At 41.3% G+C, this 24746-nt stretch overlaps 1 protein-coding gene across 1 annotated transcript; it reads right to left on the bottom strand.

Annotated features, from left to right (window-relative positions):
• Nucleotides 1-6468: 6468 nt before the first annotated feature.
• Nucleotides 6469-24441, bottom strand: LOC306773068 (RAS guanyl-releasing protein 1-like; the record flags this gene model as incomplete). Its single annotated transcript, XM_079262790.1, has 17 exons — nt 6469-6777; nt 6862-7184; nt 7880-8011; nt 8368-8404; nt 8516-8660; nt 8975-9084; nt 9260-9364; nt 14411-14491; nt 14883-15158; nt 16488-16604; nt 17404-17577; nt 17767-17920; nt 18494-18625; nt 18715-18784; nt 20175-20273; nt 23474-23652; nt 24308-24441. The coding sequence occupies 17 exons, from the start codon at nt 24439-24441 to the stop codon at nt 6643-6645; spliced, it is 2403 nt and encodes an 800-aa protein (XP_079118916.1). The 3' UTR covers nt 6469-6642.
• Between the last annotated feature and the right edge of the window lie 305 nt (nt 24442-24746).

The following is a 24746-nucleotide window of genomic DNA, read 5'->3' as shown; positions in this document are numbered from 1 at the left end:
GCAACCAGGAAGTGGAGATGCAGTCTAAATATCTCGCTCCATCTACACAGCATGCTGCATCACTTTGCCAGTTTATGCAGCTATTCCCTGATTTCATTGGGGCTTGAGAGTTGGAGGTTTTCTGACATGCCAGGAGAGAGATTTCAGGGCAATGTGATGTATAAATGAAAAGCTGCGGCCGCATGAGCCTGAGCTGTCTGCTCACATTTTCTGTACACCTCGTTCTCTCATGCAGTTGATGAAGCAGAGGGAAGGTCACAAGTCAGTCAAATTTCCAGACCCTGTGGGTCAACTGAAAGAGTACGAGAGCAGCTAAGTGCCTGTTTTTAGATGAAAAGTTAAGAAACATTGTCTGTTTTTGTGTATGAATAAAATCTGCTTCAATCTTAAATATCAAGAAACAAAAGATGACAACCTTTCACTTATCATCGTCCTGCTCTGAAGTAAATGCTTGCAGTACTAATGGTCACTCTCATGGGGCACCTAAAGGGAGGAAAGCATCAAATCACATTTATCTGAACAGTTGGCTGCTCCCCATGGGCTGGCTGCTCACAGATGGTGGATAGTTGTGTGTGATGTGTTGAACTTCTCTCAAGTTGACCCAAATTAACTTTCGCTCTTCACACTGCTGACTCCAGGGATCAGCAAAGCCATCCGCAATGATTACAGGGAAGTATGGTGATTGAGAGATGGTCTACAAATAAAACAAGCATCAGGCTGTCTTGGTATTAACATGGAGCAGGATTAGAACCTGTTAAATATAGAAATAGTCATGTTAATTTTAGGGAAGACTGACCAGTAAGAATGGTGGTAAAACCTCCTATGTAAGTTAGTTTCTTTGCTCTATGAAATTTTTACTGATATGTGCATTCATCTTTTTTGTTGTTCCAAAAGAAGATAATGAAGCAAAGGTAGCTGGTGTTTTCACTAAAAATGCTAAAGTACAATTACAAATGAATTCTCTCTTCCTGGCACGACAATGCAGCCTCCCATTTTCACTTTCTCCTCTACCGGCTAACCTTCAAAGAGAGTATCTGCAGAGAAGGAAAGATTGAACCATTTTTACATCTGACCTTTAAGTGATGCATCACCTCTGAGCAGTAAGTGATATCAATGGTTTTCTCCCTTTATGATGCGCCAGGATCATATGTCGCCTTATCCTTCAGGCATTGAAGGTGGAATGTGCAGCACATCTGAACACATCCTTTATCTCGGATCATTGGAGTAAGCAGCGGAGGATAGTCGACCGACAACAACAAACAGCCTCTTAAACAGCCTGTTGGCCATCATTAAAGTGCTCTGGCTATTTCAGCTAGCCATGCTGGAGACCTGTGTGCAGCTGATTGTGTGAGTGAATGGAGAGTCTCACACTGTGCTATTACAGCAGCAACCTCATATTACACATACAGCTTATGCATTACCACGTCATAGCAAAGCTCTACTTTTTTTTTTAAGAGGTCAAATCTCTATCAAATGCTTTCACGTCACATGATCATTCAGTTGTAGTATTTTTATACCACGTGAGTATTACAGGCTCAGTAAGGCTTTATGTTCCAAACTTGTTCTTAATTAGAGAATTGATCAACAAGGGTGAGATTAATAATATATTACAGAATACAATATGCAATACACAGATTACTTCACTGTACCTTCCTGTAAATCTGTATTTTCTCTTTCCAAAACTATTGTTGGAAACAGTTTTAGCAGCTGTTCCATTTTCATGTAAAGTGTATTAGAGTAAATTGATGTAAAAAAAAAAAGAAAAAAAAAAGAAAGGTGTTTCAGGTCTATATTTGTGAAATTCACTAGTCTGTCCTTGCTGCAGCATGCATATTGAAGCAAACTGTGATTGTTTGGGGATGTACTTCCCAAATATACTATTTACAAGCTGGCATGTGCAAGTGAAGCACAGCAAATGTAGAGATCTTGCATCACGGAAAGCAATAAAGTCCTTCCAGCACAAAAACAATGTGAAATGAGATATTAATTTAAAGCTGGAGTTCTTTGTGTTATTATGTAACTGCATTTCCCATCTCGTCGGGGCATTGTGTTGAACATTGATAAAAACAGGAATCTGTTATCTGAAAATCATTAGACTCAATGTTCAACCGAACATAATGCAAATACAACATGAAATAATAATGATAATGCAAAACAGAAAAAACAGGTTTTTAACAAATTGTGTTTATGGACAGCCAGTGAATAAAATGGGCATCCCAGATAGGATGACTCTTTCAGATGTAAAGATAGTGAGAAGAAGGCAAGGATGGATAGTTTAACATAAGTATATTTTTCCCAAAGAAAAGACTTTGGCAATTTAATATTGAAAGCTAATATATGTATATATATATATATATATATATATATATATATATATATATATATATATATATATATATATATATATATATATATATATATATATATATATATATATATATATATATATATATATATACATATATTGTGCATATTCATAATGAGTCTTGACAGACGACATTGCCTTAGAAGCAGACTGTCTGTGGGAGTGGGGGTTCATTAGTGAATCTGGCTTTTCTATAGTGTGTATTTGCAGCATATTTTCTGTGATGTATCATCATCAGCTCTTGGCCTAGGATCTAGTAATTTATAACTTCAGAAACATGAAAACAGAAAGTGCAAGGTAGTATATAATGTTTATTTCCATCCAAATGCAACTTTTAGAGTTGCTTTTTCTTTTTTCCCCCCTTCATGATTTGCCACCAAAGTACACCGTGAGGAGCAATAGCAGGAACTTAAAGTCAATCATGAATCACTGTGACAGCTGCACCGTGAATGGTGTATTAATATGAAGTCACATTGCTGAAATAACATGTTACTCTACGCTGCATTCAGTTTCTTGCAATGTGTTTTATTGATACTATTCAGAACATTGTACACGCAAAACAGGCTAAAAACAAAGGATGTGGTTTGGACTTTATACTGCATCACCATGTTAGTGTGTCTCTTTGTACACATCCCTTCTCCAAACCATTGTCTTTTCCTCCAGTGAGATGAATAGCATGAACCTACTTCATTTGATATTTGCAGGATATGAATTTCAGCTCCCACACATTCCTTTATGAGTGTGAGCCTCTTTATTATGTGGAAGTCAGAGCCAGAGAGGTAGAATGAAATTTCTTTGTGGGCACTCACAGTCAACAATATTGCACACACATTCATTACTCTTGGCTCAGCTTTAGACTTTACCCTGAATTTAATAGAAACTTATAAGTGTTTTTATTCTAAGGCAAAGCTCCATCCTTGTTAAAGGTCAAAAAGGGATTCGGCTGAACAGCCATGGTTCTCTTTTCAGAACTCCTACACAACTCTACTCCTCCACTATCATTAAGGTTAATTAAAATTTTCACCATGGCTTCCATTTTCAAGCCACCTCTGGATAATTTCTGCAGAATTAGTGTCTTACTTCTTTTTTTCTTGTGCTTTACGCTAGTTACTCTCTGCTCTCCGATAAGGGTCCTTTGGCCATCATTAGAATTTAACGAACTCCATTTAATAATCAGGGGAATAAGTGGAGCTGAGTTTGGGTTGTTGTGTTGCAGTCTCCCACAGGCACTTTGGTGGTGGCTCTGCTTTATGTTTAAAATGAGAGTCACTTGTGTTGTGTTCTCACTGGGGTTTCTATGTCCCACTCCTGCTATCAGGAGAGTATAATGTGTTGTTCCACATCTTTGTCTAATTAGTTTTAGAGTGTTCATTAGACTGAGCAGATTTAGTTAACTTATGGATATCTCACAGTAGCCCAATTCCCCCAAGTACACTGATGTCTGGGTGATAAATCATCTGTCTGCCTGCTGTAATTAAAAAGACTGTTGGAGTGTTATACTTTGTCCTAAATGTCTGGACAGCAATTATGGACAGTATCATTTAGCCCATATATGTCTTTCAATCTTTTTCAGGCTTCTGTGACAACAAGAAATGACTTTTATCCTCTTAGTTGGATTTATAAATGGATTTTTACTGTGATTTATTTTTTCTTAATGATGGCTGTTTTGACATGCCATGGCAAACACATATTTTTCTTCCTCAAGCTTTTATTACAACCTCGATGAGTAAAAAGCTGTCTTTGCAAGGGCATCTTTAGCACGTGTTGTCTCTGTCACTTTCTTTTAGCCAGCCATGATGTGGGAAATTATTCTGCATTAGTGTGCATGGAGCCTGGTAGACTGGGGATGTTACTCCCCAGCAGCTGGGTGTCACATTCAAATAAAAGTAAATTAGCTGTCACCACAAGGCTCCGCTTGGGAGCTGCTGTTCTGCCTCAGAGAATATCCTTTTTCACTGGGTCTCTGTTCACTGCCAAGCCAATGCAAGGCAACAAGTCATTATGGCTGCAAGAAATGAAGAAGCACAACATAATTTAAGTCAAATGGTTCCCTTTGTATTGGGCTACATTTAAGCCATACAAATGCAATGCAATGTACCAAAATATGACACTACAATTAACCACCTGCTGTTGGCAGTATGGTTTTGAGAAAATGTTAAGGATAAGACATTAGGTTTAAATATGTACTTTTGCTGCAATGGCCTTCTCATCACCTGCTTACCAATATGTACTGCAGAGTTGGACTCATTACCTTTAGCAAAGCACTAGGGACACAATAGATTGGGCACAGAAATTGCAGTGACACAGTCTGCCTTCAAGGGTTTCTGTCTCACTAATTCATAATGTCGCCAGAAAAATAGAATTATAGGTTCATATGACTCTTCATTTACAAGTATATTTTTAGATTCAAATTCAAATCAACTATATACTCAAAAAACCAAAAGAAAAAAAGGAGGAAGTGATCAGGCTATAAGGTCCCTTAAAAACAGAAATGGAAAATGAGTGAAAAAGCAAATGCCCAGGAACTTAAAGTCAAGTCATTACCAAAGGGCTGAAAGATTGTTCTAATAAGACTATAGCGACCCCTACTGGTTATATCAGGTAGCACAAGCGCTGTCTTTGTATAGAACATGTTATTTATTAGATCAATAACAAAGCAATACTGAATAAAGAATGACAAAACTAATGACATTGAGTATATTTTGCATTTACATAACATTATTACAAACACATATTGTTCACAGTACAACAGCTACAACTGATCATACAACAATAAAATGACAGCTGCACAGTTTAAAAAACATCCAAATATGACTATTAGGCCAAAACACACAAAAGCACAAATAACTGAGTGATAGTACCATTATTCTGTACAAAATAATAAGCTATGTCACTTTTAATATGAACTATGTAGTGTTTTAGGCAATAAATATAAACAATGAAAAGAAAAGATAAAACAAGGCAACATCAGTACTGTGATATGATGGACCCAACTTTAATTCTGTAGATAAAATCAGTGGGCTCTTGTTACCATGTGTAATAACTTACCTTCCATAAACTTTCCTTAAAACTGTGTTGCTGCCCATGTTTCTGCAGCATTTCCAATTTTATGTTTAACATAAATATCTAAGCTCATTAACTGATCAAGAATTGATCAAACACATACTGCTGTACTTTCCACTCCAAAATACTGCATTCAGTTATTCAATAATGGCTTATATATGTACACATTATTAAGTATCACCACATAAAGTGAAGTATGCCAATGCCAGTGGTTTTCATTAATCTTTGAGATGTTCAGACCAACAAAGCAGCTCATCCTTGTCTATAGAGTTTATTTACTTTCTTCATATGGAAGGGAAATTCTGATAAATGTGGGATTTATTTTATTTTATTTTTTTTTTACAGTATTCAGTACTGTGGCTACTTTGAAAAAATCATACACACCTCAAGAGTTTCTGTAACATCAATAATAGTGACACACCTGCCAGCATGTCTTGACCTGTTGTGTATCATCAGTACTAAAACACTTTGTGTACTGTGTCTGACTTTACTAGTTTACTGGTGTTCCCCCAGGATCAAATACAGTTTGGCAATATTCTTAAAGTTCAGATATCAGAAAAGTGCTGACGTTAATAAAACCTAGAAATAATATTATAATATTATTATTATAAAATTTTATAATATAAATATCAATTTTAAGATGCAATGCAACTCAGAGATGACTATTATGTTGGTAGATTCAGCTTGTTCAGCTGTGCATGTTCCTGTGATGGACGTGACAGAACAGAAGTGTCCAAACTTGTGTGTATGCATGTGGCATGTATATGTGCATCTGTATGTGGCATCAGGCAGAACTCCGCCATATGTGCAGAGGGCAGCTATGGCATCATTTATCTGATGTAAATCAGGTCATATTATTAAATCATATTATTTATCTGATGTAAATCAAATAAATAAAATAGAACTGTTTAGTTTCTAATAAAAGAACACAGAATAAAGCTACTGAAGGGGAAATAGAATCTAAAATAACATTTGTTGTGATTTGCCGCTGTATAGAAAACCAGATCAAAATGAATTATAGTGACCTTCTAGTAGGGGTCTCATTGGTTAGAAGAAATATATTGGTAGGGGTAATACTGCTTTAATTTAGACTAATCTTCTCAAACTCATCTAACTGATAAAACACTTTCACTGTCCATGACCAATAAATAAGAATTTATCAATTCTGCCATACAGGGGGCAGCACCAGGAAAAGATTGAGTGTCAGTATGAGTCTAAGAGGATGAGTCCTCCTCCACAGGATGAAGAGCATGTCTTTTCAGGAGGGTCTTCAGCATCTCCACCTCCCGCTCTGTCTCTTTCAGTTTCTTACGTAGTGTCTCATTGGCTTTATGGAGCTGCTGATTTTCCTGCAGAAGACGCAGTAAAATTAAGTGAAGCACAATAAATGTGCAGCATTTGAGGTTTTGTGCAGCATCAGTTATATTACTCACTGATTCCAGACATTCATAGGTGGGTTTGCTCTCCTCCTCTGGCTCTTTAGGTTTTTGCAAAACAGAAGCTCTGTTTTCCCACTTGGCACAGTATCGATTTCTGTGGAACAACGGGCTGGGGCACGAAGACAACGCGGGTGGCACTGGAACTAAAAGACAAGGCTGAAAGCGGCTGGGTTCAGCATTTAGAGAGGATAGCTGAGGTCCTTCTGTCTGGGTGTAGCTGTGGACTCTCATAGGTTTCAATCGGGGGGTGACCGGGGAGTCTGAGCTCCAGTCTTTGCAGTCATCTCGTGGGTAGGGGAAAGGACATTCCTCTGAACCTGAAGAGATGGGCATTATTAATGCAAAATCAAATTAAACAAATAAAAAAATAGTATTTTTATTTGTATTGCATGACCATCCATTGTTTTCATGCCTTAAAGGACATTATATACCGCAAATGACGTGACTCAGTTCAGTATGTCATAATCACAAGAGAAATGCATCATGTGACAGAAACAGACTCATTTAGAGTGAAGCTGTGTAAATATAGCCTCATGATTTGAAGTTATCTCTTGGTAAGTGAGCCCATATTAAGTAAAACTGAAAGTCCTCCTGTTCTGAATATAGCAGCTTCTTTTGCGGTAGGTGGGCAGCTTGAGCATTACTGTAAGTGAAACGATTCGTAATGGCAGCTGAAGGGGAATTACAGCAGACCTCACACTAAAGATCAGTTTTTCTTAAAGCTGTGGAAAACTCAACTTAAGTCATGTAAATGGTGACTTTTAGCTTTCTCTGCAGCATACAAGGCAGCAATTACAGGAAATAACACAGCTTGAAGATGAATGAATAACCTGAAAATTCCCTCCCACCAGATGGCCCACGTCACAGAACTCTAGATTCACATTAGGTACTTGTTTATTGTGTGCATACTTCAGGTGAGACTGTGTGCATATGTAGCAAGAAAATACTCAATTTGTTGTCAGCGCGTGTGTGTGTGTTTATGCTGAGAATGAACCCCATCAACCCAACCCACCCTCTGAGGTGCTCGTGGCGACAGGTGTGGAACTCGGTGTGGGACTGTCAATGGTGTTGGTCACTTTGGAGTTCTTCTTGCACTCAAATGCCACCTGGTCCTTGCACAGCTTGTGGCAATTCATGCCGCAGTCTGTGCAGGCAGAAAGAATGCACAACATGTCATGACAGGAACTAGTCTGACTTCAACAAACTGCCTTCCCACTTCTCTTTGAACGCAATCTGTTCTGCAAGTGCAACCCTCCGACCTGTGCGGGCTTACTGTCAAGCAAACAAATACTTCTTAGATCTTACGAAGGACGGGGGAGGGGAAAAACTGTGGTTTTTGTTGTAGACTCCTTTTTTTTCTGAGCTGCAAGGTTCAGCTAGCAATATGCACAGAAAACCACACTTCATCTCACCTGCTCCCCACAAGAATACTGTGTACGTCTAATTTCTGAGCATGATACTTGGCCAAAGACAGGCCTGGCATAGTTAAACAAGTATTACCCTTGCATCTGTAGCCTTGCTTGATGACACCCCACAACTGTGAAAGAAAAAATATACACTATTCATTTAACAGAATTTAATTTAAACCAGTCTTAAGTTATCCTGAGTGTTTCTAAGAGGTAAAATAAATAGAAGAGTGTCTGCTTACAAATCCTGAGCAGTTGTCGCAGAAGGTGGGTTTCATGTAAGTGGTTTCCTGAAAGTTGTGAACAAATCCAAGGCCCAGCTTGGAACAGATGACACTGGCCCTCATGAAATAAGCTGTGATCTCCTCTCTGTTCACAAGACCTGCCCTAAGTGAGCAGCCACAACAAAATATATATGAGTTATTTCTGCAGAGAATGTCTTTATTTTTTAATATCTGCACCTACACATCTATCCAGCAGGCTCAACAATATCTACTATGTTGTCACTGTATTATTAAAGAGCAATAACAGTCTGTGCTGGGTGGCGTGAGAGTATTTACAGGTGGTTTTTTTTTTGTTCCTTCTGGAGCAATTTCATATTTCCTGTTTCTGCTCTCATCACTACCAATACCACTTTGGCTTCCTCTCCTCTGAAGTCACAAATGAACTGAAAGCGAGTGCGTGACCTATCAAATACTCACTTCTCTTTGTCCATGACACAGAAGGAAAAAGGAAAGCTAGTGGCAATTTTCTCGAAGTCCTCTTGAGAAATGAACCCGTTCTCACCGTGATCGTAGTTCTTAAACACGGACTGTAAAAGACAAGCAGCAAACACCATTGTTACTCAACTATTGATGAACAATAGCAGTGAGAGAAGACTGCTAAAGTGCTTGCATGCTTAACAGTTCAAATTTATGATCATGTTTACGTAATAGGATTACTTAGTGGCTATCTGGACGCTACACTTGAAATAAGGAAGTACTTACATCTACCATTCTCTGTACATGTTTGCTGATGGTTCGTGGATCAGGTTTAGGAGCCACTCCTGATGCCCAGTCCACAAAAACTGGAGGCCTGGAAGGTGTGGCTGGCTATTTTAAAAAACAAAACAAAACAAAAAAAAACATTCATCATTAAATAACACAAAAGAAATTGTCAGCTGCTCTGATATTTCACAAGATCTCTAACAAACTAATTTCAAACAACTTAACAAGTAGCTACAAATCTTAAAAAAAGGAAATAGATTTGTATATTGTATGTTACTTACATATTTTCTCTAACTTAAATTCCCATGACTATTTTTATTTTCTCATCAACTTTGCATGAAATATAAAGTTGAAGCAGAGAGCTGTTCAGTTCAAAATGCTAAGTTAAAAGTTGGTTCTGGTCAAATGTAAACTGTAAAGAATATTCATGTTTGGTCTGCAAATGTGCAACTTCTCTAGAGGAATGAGGCACTGATCAAAACACATGATAACTAAGGTGCTTCACAGTGTTTCTGCAAAAAAAAAAAAAAAAAAAAAAAAAAGTGTTTCCCATTTACCACATATGTTTTTTTGTTGAGCTAAGCTAACCAGCTGCTGACATAAGTACAAAGTAGGAAGCTTCAATTCAACTCAGCTAGTTGCAAAGAAATTCATAATAATATTTCTCAAAATGCAAACAATTGCCTTAAAAGGTCCAGTGTGTAGGATAAGACAAATGACAAAATGACAAAAGCCAGAAAATTTGTAAGGAAGGTAAAAGGCTCAACCTAAATACTTGTTGTTTTGTTGTAAACCTTTGGATTGAAATTACTTGTGATAAAACCACATCGGCTTTTACCGGTGCCTCACAAAGACATTTAAAAGGTTTCGATGCCACAGCAGAACCTGCAACATAATTGAGCTCCGCTCCTACCCTTGTCATGACCTGTTTATACTACTTCCATCTGTAAGATGCTGCAGAGCTCTAAAGACTCCCACACCGTGCCACTTAAAATATCATAAGTGCAATAACACATTGCCATTTTAATCAGTTCTATGTATATACTTCTCTTTACATTTTTTACTTGTTATACATATTAATTACCTTTTGATTTTATGAATATGCACAGTTCTCAATTAATGACAGACATCTGTTTGTCACATACGTTGACAATAAATTAATCTTATTCTATTTTACTCTAACCAAGTCAAGAGCAACTGTACACAGGAGTTGGAAAAGTCTCATAAACTCAGCATGAGAATGAACAATAGTCCTACAAACAAAACCTTACATTGAAATATTAATTGCCTTTATATTAGTAGTATATTATACTAAGGGATTTGCACCTTCCATGAAAAGGTTTTTTGCTTTTTTTGTTTTTTTTTCCCCCTCCCTGAGCCGTCACCTTATCGTGGTGGAGGGGTTTGTGCGTCCCGAAGATCCTAGCAGCTATGTTGTCGGGGGCTTTATGCCCCTGGTAGGGTCACCCATGGCAAACAGGTGTCTAGGGGAGGGACCAGACCAAGCACGGCTCATCGACCTCTACGATGACGACCAACCTGGGCATGAATGTTCCCTTGCCCGGACGCGGGTTACCGGGACCCCCCTCTGGAGCCAGGCCTGGAGGTGGGGTACGAGAGCGAGCGTCTGGTGGCCGGGCCTTCGCCCATGGGGCCCGGTCGGGCTCAGCCCGAAAGGGTTACATGGGCCCCACCTCCCGTGGGCTCACCATCTGCGGGAGGAGCCGTAGGGGTCGGGTGCAGTGTGAGCTGGGCGGCAGCAAGGGGCGGGGACCCTGGCGGTCCGATCCCCGGCTGCAGAAGCTGGCTCTAGGGACGTGGAACGTCACCTCTCTGGTGGGGAAGGAGCCTGAGCTTGTGCGCGAGGTTGAGCGGTTCCGGCTAGATATAGTTGGACTCACCTCGACGCATGGCTTGGGCTCTGGAACCAGTACCCTCGAAAGGGGCTGGACTTTCTTCCACTCTGGAGTTGCTCATGGTGGGAGGCGCCGAGCAGGTGTGGGCATTCTCATCAGCCCCCAGCTTGGTGCCTGCACGTTGGGGTTTACCCCGGTGGATGAAAGGGTAGTTTCCCTCCGCCTCCGGGTGGGGGGACGGGTCCTGACTGTTGTCTGTGCTTATGCACCGAACAGCAGTTCAGAGTACCCACCCTTTCTGGAGTCCTTGGAGGGAGTGCTGGAGGGTGCTCCTTCTGGGGACTCCATTGTTCTGCTGGGGGACTTCAATGCTCACGTGGGCAATGACAGTGAGACCTGGAGGGGAGTGATTGGGAGGCATGGTCCCCCCCCTCTGAACCCAAATGGTGTTTTGTTATTGGACTTCTGTGCTCGTCATGGATTGTCTATAACGAACACCATGTTCCAGCATAAGAGTGTCCATATGTACACCTGGCATCAGGATTCCCTGGGCCGCAGTTCGATGATCGATTTTGTAGTCGTATCGTCGGACCTGCGGCCACATGCCTTGGACACTCGGGTGAAGAGGGGGGCGGAGCTGTCAACTGATCACCACCTGGTGGTGAGTTGGCTCAGGTGGTGGGGGAGGAGGCCGGTCAGATCTGGCAGACCCAAACGTGTTGTGAGGGTCTGCTGGGAACGTCTGGCTGAGTCCCCCGTCAGAGCGAGCTTCAACTCCCACCTTCAGCAGAGCTTCAACCATGTCCCGAGTGAGGTGGGGGACATTGAGTCCGAATGGGCTGTGTTCCGTGCCTCTATTGCTGAGGCGGCCGGCCGGAGCTGTGGCTGTAAGGTTGTTGGTGCCTGTCGTGGCGGTAATCCCAGGACTCGTTGGTGGACACCAACAGTGAGGGATGTCGTCAAGCTGAAGAAGGAGTCCTATCGGGCCTTCTTGGCCTGTGGGACTCTGGAGGCAGCTGATGGGTACCGGTGGGCTAAGCGGCATGCGGCTTCGACTGTTGCCGAGGCAAAAACTCGGGCATGGGAGGAGTTCGGCGAGGCCATGGAGAAAGACTTCCGGACGGCTTCGAGGAGATTCTGGTCCACCATCCGGCGGCTCAGGAGGGGGAAGCAGTACTCCATCAATACTGTGTACAGTGGAGGTGGGGAGCTGCTGACCTCAACTCGGGACGTAGTGGGTCGGTGGAAGGAATACGTCGAAGACCTCCTCAATCCTACCAACACGTCTTCCGATGAGGAAGCAGAGCTGGCGGACTCAGGGGTGGACTCTCCTATCTCTGGGGCTGAAGTCCCTGAGGTGGTCAAAAAGCTCCTTGGCGGCAAGGCCCCGGGGGTGGATGAGATCCGCCCGGAGTTCCTTAAGGCTCTGGATGCTGTGGGGCTGTCCTGGCTGACACACCTCTGCAGCATTGCGTGGACATCAGGGGCAGTACCGCTGGATTGGCAGACTGGGGTGGTGGTCCCCCTTTTTAAGAAGGGGGACCGGAGGGTGTGTTCCAATTATAGGGGAATCACACTCCTCAGCCTCCCTGGTAAGGTCTATTCAGGGGTCCTGGAGAGGAGGGTCCGCCGGATAGTCGAATCCCGGATTGAGGAGGAGCAGTGTGGTTTTCGTCCTGGTCGCGGAACAGTGGACCAGCTCTATACCCTCTTTGGGGTCCTGGAGGGGGCATGGGAGTTTGCCCAACCAGTCTACATGTGTTTTGTGGACCTGGAGAAGGCATTCGACCGTGTCCCCCGGGGGCTCCTGTGGGGGGTACTCCGGGAGTATGGGGTACCGGACCCCCTTGTAAGGGCTGTCCGGTCCCTGTACGACAGGTGTCAGAGCTTGGTCCGCATTGCCGGTAGTAAGTCGGATTCGTTTCGTGAGGGTTGGACTCCGCCAAGGCTGCCCTTTATCACCGATTCTGTTCATAACTTATATGGACAGAATTTCTAGGCGCAGCCGAGGTGTTGAGGGGATCCGACTTGGTGGCCTCAGGATTGGGTCCCTGCTTTTTGCGGATGACGTGGTCCTGTTGGCTTCATCTGGTCGTGATCTCCAGCTCTCTCTTGAGCGATTCGCGGCCGAGTGTGAAGCGGCTGGGATGGGAATCAGCACCTCCAAATCTGAGACCATGGTCCTAAGCCGGATTAGGGTGGATTGCCCTCTCCGGGTCGGGAGTGAGGTCCTGCCTCAAGTGGAGGAGTTTAAATATCTCGGGGTCTTGTTCACGAGTGAGGGAAGGATGGAGCGCAAGATCGACAGACGGATCGGTGCGGCGTCTGCAGTAATGCGGGCTCTGCGCCGGTCTGTCGTGGTGAAGAAGGAGCTGAGCCAGAAGGCGAAGCTCTCGATTTACCAGTCGATCTACGTTCCTACCCTCACCTATGGTCATGAGCTGTGGGTCGTGACCGAAAGAACGAGATCTTGTATACAGGCGGCTGAAATGGGTTTCCTCCGCAGGGTGGCCGGGCTCACCCTTAGAGATAGGGTGAGGAGCTCGGTCATCCGGGAGGGGCTCAGAGTAGAGCCGCTGCTCCTCCGCATCGAGAGGAACCAGTTGAGGTGGCTCGGGCATCTGGTCAGGATGCCTCCTGGACGCCTCCCTGGTGAGGTGTTCCAGGCACATCCCTCTGGGAGGAGACCCCGGGGAAGACCCAGGACACGCTGGAGGGATTATATCTCTCGGCTGGCCTGGGAACGCCTCGGGATCCCCCCCGCAGAGTTGGCAAATGTGGCTGGGGAGAGGGAAGTCTGGGCTTCCCTGCTTAGGCTGCTGCCCCTGCGACCCGACCCCGGATAAGCGGCAGAAGATGGATGGATGGAAAAGGTTTTTAACTGACTATCTTTTCGGCCTACTTCCATATCCCTGCAGGTTATTTCAGTACATGAACCACCACACTTTAATAGTAAGCTCTGGCCGGCTGCTTCGTATTTCTTGCTTAGATGTGAGAATAAATAATCAGCTGAGTAAGTGTATTTACACAAATAAAACACAACAAAAATCTCTATTCGATCCACATGTAATAATTGATTACTCAATTACAGGCTTATCTCTGTTCATCAAAATAACATATGTAAAAGTTTACGTCATGCACTAAAATGACATAAATGTTAGTCACTTTGCCCAATTTGTTGCACTTTGCAGCACTTTGATTTTTTTTTTTCTTGGAGGAGGTCTGCAAGCTCCTTTTTTATTTCCAGTCAGTAAAAGCAATACTAACTTAAGCAGTCCTGGCTTTTATTACTTACAGGTGCTTTACAGTTTTTGGGTTCCCGTGCATATGACAGCTCATAAATCTCATCCTCAGTGTAGTAAAGGTCCAAAGACAGCTGTAAGAGAGAATAACACAAGCACATGAGAGGTTAAAAAAAGAGCTACCTGAGTCCAAAGATAGTGCTTTGAAACATATTTTGATGATGGCAAATTCAAATAGCAGTACAACTATCATCTCTCATGGGCATTTGGTCATTCAAGTACAGTTATAACATTGCAGACAGATAGCACCACAATACACCAATCTGAACTCAGTCTCATTAACATTCAGTTTGTCACCCACACACTCATAGATCATAGACTCTCATCTCACCCACACAAGACAATCTGCATGCTGTAACATGCTCATTTGCATCTTTGCATGTGTTCACAACTCAGGGAATAGGGAAAAAAAGCCACATCATGATTCAAAAACAAGAAATATACAGAGTCTCTCTGAGACATTACCGTCAACAAATGAACCAGGTCCTTGTTTGCATCCATCTTGGGTGGGATCTGCTGAAGCTGGATCAGTTCGTTAATATGACTGTAGAGCGCCTGGAGCTTCTGCACATTCACCTTGTTGTCTTCCACATAGTCTGACATGGCCTCATTGACAGAAATCAGGTCTTTGAGATGGACACCAAGGATGGGGATTTTAGGATCTGTACACCTGTTGTAAGCTTGTCTGTAGTTGTCGAAGTTTCGGCAGGAGGACAGCAGGTCTGTCATCTCATTCAATACCTGGGAGAAAAATTACACATTTTTTATGAGAATGTTTTAATTCCCAGCCTCTTGGATCAACTGCTTATCACACAGTTAGTTTAAGGGTCCTTGTATCCTCCTTCACAAGGGAATAATTTAATTTTGAGTGGCTACTACAACAGGTTTACAAGCCTTTATGTTAAATACAAAGTATTTATCTTCCCAAATTGTCCTTCTCTGCATCTTTTCTCATCAACTTCAGTAAAAATACTATTCTTTAGCTCTTTAAGTCTCCCTCCCAGGGATCTAGTTTGCTCCAGCTGGTCAAACATTGTGACGCACAAATTATCAGCCCATTGTTGGGATGTAATCAAATAGGCTTTAATGTTTAAGATAGTCGGTAACTTAATAAAAGGATACGGAAGTGTCTAAGTGGCCTCCCTGATAAATATTGGTTAAGTTTAGCCACAGGAAGTTGTTGTAATTCATCCCTTCTTATCTATGCAAGCAGAGAATACTTTGTCATATCCTTTATGAAAGGACAAAAATTAAACCCATGCTTCCTTGTAACAGCAGCATTCAAGATAATCCCCACTTATTTTAATGTATTAACTTAATCCATATGAAGAAAAGCAAAGTTCAATTCCGTTATCAAGCTTGGTAACCGAGTAAGTGGTAATATAACGTGCATGAAACACAAACAAAAATGAATAAGCCAAAGTATCTTAGCCATCTTTTGTAGTCTTGAACAAGTGCAAGTGGCAGAAATATAAAATGATTAGATTCTAAGTGGGCAGTGTCTGACATTACTAAAAATAAATCAAATAAAACTAAAGACTGCAGATATTTAACTGACAGACAACATTGCAGGTGTAAAATGTACTCCCATGTAGCAGTCATGTCAGGTTATGTAAATAAGAATAAACACTTGAGCCTGCAGCTAAGTGCTTTCAGCGAGAAAAACAACATGCCATCCGTGTTCTTGCCACCTCAGTGGGAGTAACGAGCTTTGCAAGGACACCACTATAAACCTTTTGGCTCTGCCATCGACGATCCTTTAAATATTCCCTACAATACTACGATAAAAATTAGATCAAAGAAATAGATGCAACAGAATTAGATTTTTTTGCAACCACATGCACTGTTGGTAGACTGTCAAACTAGCCACCAAGATGCATGTTTCTAATATAACACGATGATGTAGATTACCACCTTTGACTACAAAATAAGTTCCTTGAGGCAGCTCAGGATCCTTTTGTGTAGTGTGGACTTTGATCTTAGCAAGTTTGAGTAGTTAAACTGTAAAAAACACTATAATTATACCAATGAACCCAAAAGCATGATCGTAAAGTCCATTTCAACTGTTACCTTGGTGACTTCACTGGGTACATATGAGGTGGTGTCTTTCAGTCGGGAAATTGAACTGTGACACAGCCCTCCTACCACCGCCATTAGTGTGTTGTAGTTGTGCATATGATGAAGACACTGGTGGACACACACAAAAAAAAAAACACACAGGTCTGCTCAGGCACACACATAATTAAAGTTGTTCCAGGTAGTCCTGGTTATATAACTCACAACACTGTGTTACATAAACCACTTATATTGTTGTCTTTTTCTTCCTGTACTCTGATATCTCACTCACTTTGGGAAGAGCTTTTCACCCTCTTTTCAGTTCCCTAATTCGAGCTGTCACTGGAGCATTATGGTGTGAAATTCGTTTCCACACCCGTGGGTTTTGAGGCTGACAGCAGTGAGCAGCAGCCGTCTGGGACATTAATGTTAGAGTGTAAGAGGTCCTCCAGAGTACAAGCCTGCCTAACGGCTCCCTGAAGCCAGAGTGTCACTTCTCAGCAGGCTGCACACACACTCACTGGAAGAGTGTTACCAGGCTAGGTCAGATCACTAACTCAGCTCACAAGCCGTTTTTCTTCTCTCCACGTCCACAAACTCACAATGTTTAAGCTGGTTCCACACAAGGACTCCATTAGCCTGTATCAGATTAATATTTCACTGGTGAGAAAAACTTTGGATATATTGAGCGCTTGCAGCAGAGCTCTTGAAAACCATTACAAGCTCTCTGTGAAAAGTCATTTAGCAAATCTTAAATATGCAGCATTTATACTGTTTTTTTCAATGGGACATTTGTCATTTGTCGCAATAAGTCACGTGAAGAAAAGCATTAAGATATAAGCCAAAAGGAAATGTGTCATTTAAGTCTTTTTTCCCCTAAGCTAAGAACAGAAACTGTTAGAGTAGTAGTGGGGGTTGAGTTAACCACTACCTGTGCAACGTGGATAAACTTTGTGAAAACCTCAGCTCTCAGCTGAGCAGTTGGCCGGCTCAGCACCATCAGCTGAACCCACTGGGAGATCCCATTACACAGGGCGATGGAACGCTCCAGCACAGGGATGTCCTTCATGCAGCAGCTTCGAATGTAATTCTGATAATCTACAAACTGACACAGAGCAGACAGAGGAGCATAAACCGCTGCACGGAAACTGTGAGGTACTTCCCACAGGGAGGAAATACCACTGAGGCTTTTAGATCATGCACTAGTATATCAGCTAAACAAACCAAAGTGCCAACAATAACATACATACACTTGAGGGTATTTTTTGCAACTGAGATCAGTGTGTATACTCACTGATATTCTGCAAAAGGATTTAAACTCCAGGTAGGTGAGATGCTCAGCCAGTTCAATGGGTTCCAGGTGATCAAAAAGAAGAGAAACCTTCCTCTTTTTACTGTAGTTAGCTTTGATCTTCTGGCTGGCCTTCCACGACCTGTCCCGTTCGTTTCTAGAGCATCCCATGAAATAAGATATGACCACATCAGGAAGAGTCAAGTGATAGTGTCCATTTCAAACACTGCAAAAACTTGAGTCCTATCATAACGTAGCCAGCTATTGCTGAAAGCCTGAATGTATCACTCTAACCAGAATGCAGGCGTTTTCACAGATCATTCACAAATGCCAGTGTATGTTTAGCATTAAATAAGGAAGAGAACATAACATTTCCAGATGACGCAGCTGTAATTTGTTAAGTCTGAATTTAAATAAGGTTAAAATTTTATTAATGCAGGGCAAAAAAAGTTGGAAGTGTATTAGATTGTTCTCTTTTAAAGCTCAAACGGACAGTTTCTCAATCATGTATACAACTAAACCTGACACTGTGCACTTTGAATCTGAGATTTTCTTTGAATAACAAGCGGTCGGCTGTGATATAAAGCGACTAACAAGTAAAAATGGTTGACAGGTTTGAGTCTGTGTTCTTAATCATGACTGATTTCAATTCTTATCATGACTGAAAGAAACTGAGAGTCGTGCAGGCCTTGTTTCTCAGTATGCCAGCTGGTCAGAGATTAACACTTACATCCATTTTGTCTGTAGGAGAGAGCAAAGATGCTCCTGTCCATGCTCTCTGATCAAATCCCGGAACTCGTCCAGGCTGTCAGACAAGCTGTGCTGCAACCGGAACGTTGTCCAGAATTCTTGAATCCAATGCCTGGAGGTCATAAACAATACCAATGGGACTGATACACAAAGCACAATTCAAATCTGACTTTGTAAATATGTTCAACATATAAGACTGACCTTATGAGGTAGCATATTCTCTTGCACTCTGTAGGCTGACCATTGTCCAATGCTGTTTTAAATGTATGAACTAGTTAAGGCGCAAACTAACAGTGAACATGAGGCAGATTTAAAATGAGTTTTCTTGTCTGAAAATAAAACATGAGATATATGCCTAAAGTCAAAAAGTATTTGAGTTTTTGATTATTTTATCAGCAAATGTACTGACCTTCAAATACTCAAGGCAGGTGAGTTTTGAGCAAAAAGTAAGCATTTGTTTGATCTAAATGCTAGAGTCATTTCCAGAAGGAATAAACAAAAAACATAATTTGCAAAAATTGCAGCAACTAAACCAAAAGGCAAACACAAGTGACATTTGGTCATGTGGGAGGAGGCAACTGCATGAAGCAAAACTCTGATGAGCATCACAGAATGAATCATTCTGGCGTACAGAGGTTAGTGAATAACAGAATGCACAAAGAGCACCGAACACTAAAATACTGAGGGAAGAAAAAATGTTGATGTGCATTGCTTGGTGGCAGGACTCAAAAGATGCTTTATTCAGTGCCGTCTGCCCACAAGAATATCATTTATTTCTTTGGTCACAATGTCCTCCATCTTGCACACAAGCTGCTCACACAAACACTTCTTTTGAATTCATATACAGTTAACACAAAAGTGTTTCCTTTCCTCACAGTATGGCTCTGAACTGGCAGAAATCAGACTGAAATAAAACACAGAAAGGCTAATTGCGTTATGGGAACAGAATCCACACAATCCCAAGGCTGGACTTTAATGCCTCCTGTGTCCATTTCTTGATCCTACAGCAAAGACCAGATACATCTGATGCATCCTTTTGGGCCTTTGTGCTTAAAACAAATGGGTTAAAAAAATTGTAAAGTGCCCACTTGATTGTGAATTATTGACATGAATCTGTGTGGGGAGGGTTTTATATATAGCTGAAGAGGACCCATGTGAGAAGGAGACAGAGGTAATTAACACCTGAAACCCAAAGACTGTTCACTGGGCCAGTAGGTTCCTCTGAGGTGCTTTGTGACGCCACTGCTGTTTTATGAATGGAAACCTAAATTAGACCCACTCCACTCTAATCACAAGACCTTACAAAAAGACATGCTTTCTTTAGGTGATTAAATAGGGACAAGGCAACAGAAAACAGAATGGTAATAGATTCCCTGCTATTGAAGAGTAAGGGAGCAGAAAAACACGGAAATGGGTGTAAAAAAGACTGCAGACACTGACAGTTGGAGTAAAGACAAACTGCCACTTACATATCATGCTCTGAACTGACAGCTAAAAGATGTACTCCGAGCCAAGCTTGAGTGTGCGTTGCTAGTGACAACCAAGAGAAAGCAACAGACAGCAGGACACGAAATATGCTTTTATACTCCCGTTTCTTGCTAAAAACCTGCCTTATCGGGAAGGTTTGCAGTTGTGATGAACTGCTGAAGGATATAGATTGATGAGCTTATCCAGAAAATCTTTGGAGGACATGAGAACACGATGCATGGTCAGGGTGATGTTCAGCAGATGGCTGTTCCCTTGTACGTAACCACCTGCATCTGGAAAGCAAAATGTGCACACTTTAATTGATCCTGTTGGCTACAGAGTGGACTGAAAATACAAGGCAACAAGTCATTAGTGATTTGTGTGTGTGTGTGTGTGTGTGTGTGTGTGTGTGTGTGTGTGCTTTGCCAAATTAGAACCAGCCAAAGATCTATCACAATGATATTATCACTTTTGGTTAGAGAACTTAATAATCAGGGCATAACTGTTAATAAATTGAGTCATCATATGAATCATCTTCTACGCAAGAACAGTTATTGTAGCACATGAAGTCTGTGTTTTTCTTTTTTCAGGCTGCCATAATATGCTCTCTTTACCGAAGCAATCAACAAACACGGATGAAAGTTTGTGGCCTGTTTTTATGTAAAAATGTGTAAAATTTGTTACATTAAATGTTTTATAGCTTTGATTGAGGCATTTTATGCTGCTATTAAAAAGCAGGACTGAAAATAACATAATTTTCCAAATTAAATCATCAATTAAAGAACAGAAACAACTGATTGATGAGTAATAAAATTATTTTTGACAGACATTTGTCTTAAGTATACCTAAACTCTATTTCTTCCAAATTCTTGTTTTTAATTCAGGGTATATTTTATAGATGATTTAATGACTAATAAAAAGAATTACATTAATACATATTAAGGCATTATATATATAAAACAACAAAGAGAAATGCTTATCTTAGTGTTACACAAAGAACAGGTGAACATTTCCATCGGTGGGCAATAGCCTGTTAAATTAACTTCAACAACTGATGTTCACACACCTTTAGTCATAGCATCCGCAGGCGCAGACCCTGCTGTGCAAGATTTACTTTTTCCTCTAATTGTGTGAACCTCTGAGACTAGCTCGTCTCACTTCCTTTATTTCATTTCCTTTTTCCTTGCAAGTATGTAACTTCCTCTCTTTGTGACCAGACCACTTTTCCTTATCTAGATTGTCATACTATGCTAAAAGTGACATCTTGAGACATTCTTTGTCAACTAGTTAATAGGATGAGACTACATGTGTCCAAAAAATTGCATAACATCACGATGCCACTCTGACCATTAGTTGCATCAAATGTATTTTACAGTCCACTCGAACAAGACATCTACTGACACCACTGTACTGACTAATATAAATACTGGATGAAGCTCTGCCAGTATCTTGACACTATCAAGGACATCAGCCATCTGAGTGTCCACTTTTGAATAAAATCACCTTGGAAATACCTCAGACACCATGGCAACACTGCACAACACTTTCTTATCTTTGTTATCTGTAGCAACTTACCACTCCTGCTGCAGCTGACTAATCCAGTCTGCCACACTCTACACTGGGTGTGTTTTTCTTTGTGCTGTGCAGCCACTTCCATTCCAAACTCAACAAATGTTGATGACTATACCAGTTTAATCATTGAGGGTGCAAAAGAAACAAATCACACAATGATTTGTTCTCAAAATGGCATTTATCTACATTAGGTTGAGGGTAATACATACAAATGCAACAGCTTGTTTTAATTTAATCGTGTTAATACTGGAGCTTTTGATCAGCCAAAGTCAGACCTACAGTTTAAAGCACAACAGGAAGTCATGACTCTCCATCAGGTAAACAATTGCTTCAGCCTTCTTTTCACAACATTCCAACCACTAACACTCCTTATGCAGGGTTAATTGCAGAAGGAAATCCCCTTTGGACTGAGTGTTAGTGACGGGAACATTAGAAGAGTTGCCGCCCAGCTCACTGGAACTGGATGATACTGGATGGTGATAAACACTGCACAAAGCAAGCTCTGTCTGGCCAACTTTTAAGGTTATCTCAAACATCCATCAGCCACTCCAAACCTGTGTGTCACTTTTCCTTGTTTTGAAAGAGGTTATCAGACTGGATGATCCTTTTGTTTTGTTTTTTTGTGCCAAGTTAGCACTGGGACGATAGACATATCTTTGTTGTCAGCTAAGCTACCAGCTACTAAAGTTGGTGGATAAATTGTTTAATTTTGTAAATAGTTTTTAAAGAAAGAAATGGCTGAAAGTTTTCTCTTAAGCCCATAGAACACTGTTTTTAGTCTTGTCAAGTTTTTTTTTTTAACAGTTTTGATTCATTATATATACATATAATCACCTTGAAAATACCTTTTTTTTTCTATCAATGACTAAGGTACTTAGTGAGCATGCAGTCTGGAGAGAGTGGTGATGTCAGCTATTGATCCACAGCTCACAGGTTCTAGATTTCAAAGGTTACCCAGCATCGGAGGGGTACTGTTCAGGGAGATGACCTTTCAGCTTGGACTAGCGTGAAGCTCCAATCAGGTCATCTTTCAAATAGCTCTTACGTGTGCCCTCACATTTGAAAAGGTAACTGGTCCTGTGGACCGTAGGGGTTCACTTGTGATGTGGGCTGGGAGGAAAAGGACCATTTTAGGTCATTCAAGCAAAATCCCAGTCATAACATTGCACATTGAACACATCTCATACAGAACTAACACTGAAAAATACTTGTGTGGCCATAATTTCTGGTGCTCTTTTACTCTTCCCCTTATTTTTGTATTTCCATCATGAATCTGAAATGAGAGGCAGGCTCCCATTAAAGCCTGCTTCTGCTTCTTTAGAAATAAATGTAGTTATGTCATTTTATGCACAAACCTTCTCCACTGTTTTTGCTGCATTTGCGTAACCAGGCAACAGCAGTTTGAAAGCTGCCTCTTCAGAGACGTAATCACCATAACTCTGAGAGCACTCCAGACAACTTGATGGAGCCAATGATCTTTGTTTGATGGATCCAACTACAGCCTACACAACTACTGATGTGCTTTTGTCATTAAAAAAAAAAAAAAAAACAAGCCTTCAATATGGGACCATATTGTTTTCAGCCTGAAACACAACCAATGCTAAAATCAGAAATCTTCTTTTTAAAGCAAAAAGACAGCTTTTGCATATAATGGATTTTAAAATCACAGAGGAAACACTTTAACTCAGCAAAAAAGAGAAGCAGCAGTTAGAAAGCTCTCATATGTTGGGACCTGTCCAAACTTGTTTTAGCTAAAAAACATGAAAAATAGTGGGGACAGCAGACTGCCAGAGTCATCTCTCTTGAACATCTCCTGATCCAAAGATATGTACATTTCATTGCTTCACAAGCATGTACCATAAACATATTTGCTCTCATGTAGCTGAAAAACACAACCCTATGAAGGTCAGCATGGGCTTACCAAAGGACTGCAGGCACGTCTGGATGAGTTCATCCCAGCTTGCCCCCTTGGTGAGGTGACCCAGGGACATTATTGATTTCCCTGGGGTGGTCTGTGCTGGGCTGGGTTTGTGGAACATCTGAGGCCGGCCAGGAGGAGAAACTCTGGACTTGTTAGAGAGGCATCCTGGTGTCACCCTCCTTAAAAGAACAGACCAGTACAAATGTTAGGGGAGGGACAGGATTGCAGTAGTGAAAATACTTGACTGTTTGCACTAAAGCTCATTTGTATATGCATGGCATCAAATTATATATATATATATATATATATATATATATATATATATATATATATATATATATATATATATATATATATTTTATTTTATTTTATTTTTTTTTTGCACATATTTAATACCACACTGTTATACAATAATAAGTCAGGTTTAATTTATATAGGAATTATGGCTTCCAGTCCATACACATTGTTCTCGTTTCTTTAGAGGAATAAAACTGAGGGGAAATACCAGTTGATTGCGGACATCCAGTTTAAACTGTTGAGTGACGAGTAAACAATGAACAAGTTTCCAGTAAACGCGTTTGAGGTAGTAAGATAACAATCCGGGATGTAGGACCCGAGCGCATTTGTGCGTAAAACATTTGGAGAGGACAATTTCGCTTGCGTTTTTGGCGCAAATTCCACCACCTTTTTTACCTGCCAGCAAAAAAAAAAAAGTGGCCAGTAAGAAAACTCAAATAGCTAATATCACTAATCCACCCATTTGTTTTAAATAATACGTATGTTCCAAAACCAGAGACTCCTCCGTGAAAACTATAAAAACGGAATGTGACTTACACGTCATCTTTTCGCTTTTCGTCCGACGTTACACTTTCGTTATTGTTCTCTTTAGACTGGCATCCCATGGCGAGGTACTGGGCGACGAGTGGCTGAACTAGGCTGTCCATCTGCGTCCTCCTCGATGGGAGCATTTCATCGCTCTGCTTGACTCGGTGCGCCTCCGCGGTCTCAGCAGCATTGTGCTGACTCCTCAATGAACATTACACAATTAAGATTCACCCAGCATGACAGTGAGTGGGCGGCAGTGCTGCTACCGGGCATGTCACTCACACAGAATGGGCTCTGCAGCTCAGCGGTCAGACAATATTTTCTTACAGGTTTGCAGCACAATTTACTAATTTAATCAAGGAATCAATCGGAGGTTGGGGATCCAACAAAACGAAAGTTTTACAGCTGTAACAACTGATGCTTATTTTTTTCATATAACTCTTGGAAA

This window comes from Telmatherina bonti (assembly GCF_933228915.1).
Source record: "Telmatherina bonti genome assembly, chromosome: 22".
Taxonomy (NCBI): domain Eukaryota; kingdom Metazoa; phylum Chordata; class Actinopteri; order Atheriniformes; family Telmatherinidae; genus Telmatherina; species Telmatherina bonti.
This window is presented reverse-complemented; position numbering and strand designations above follow the sequence as displayed.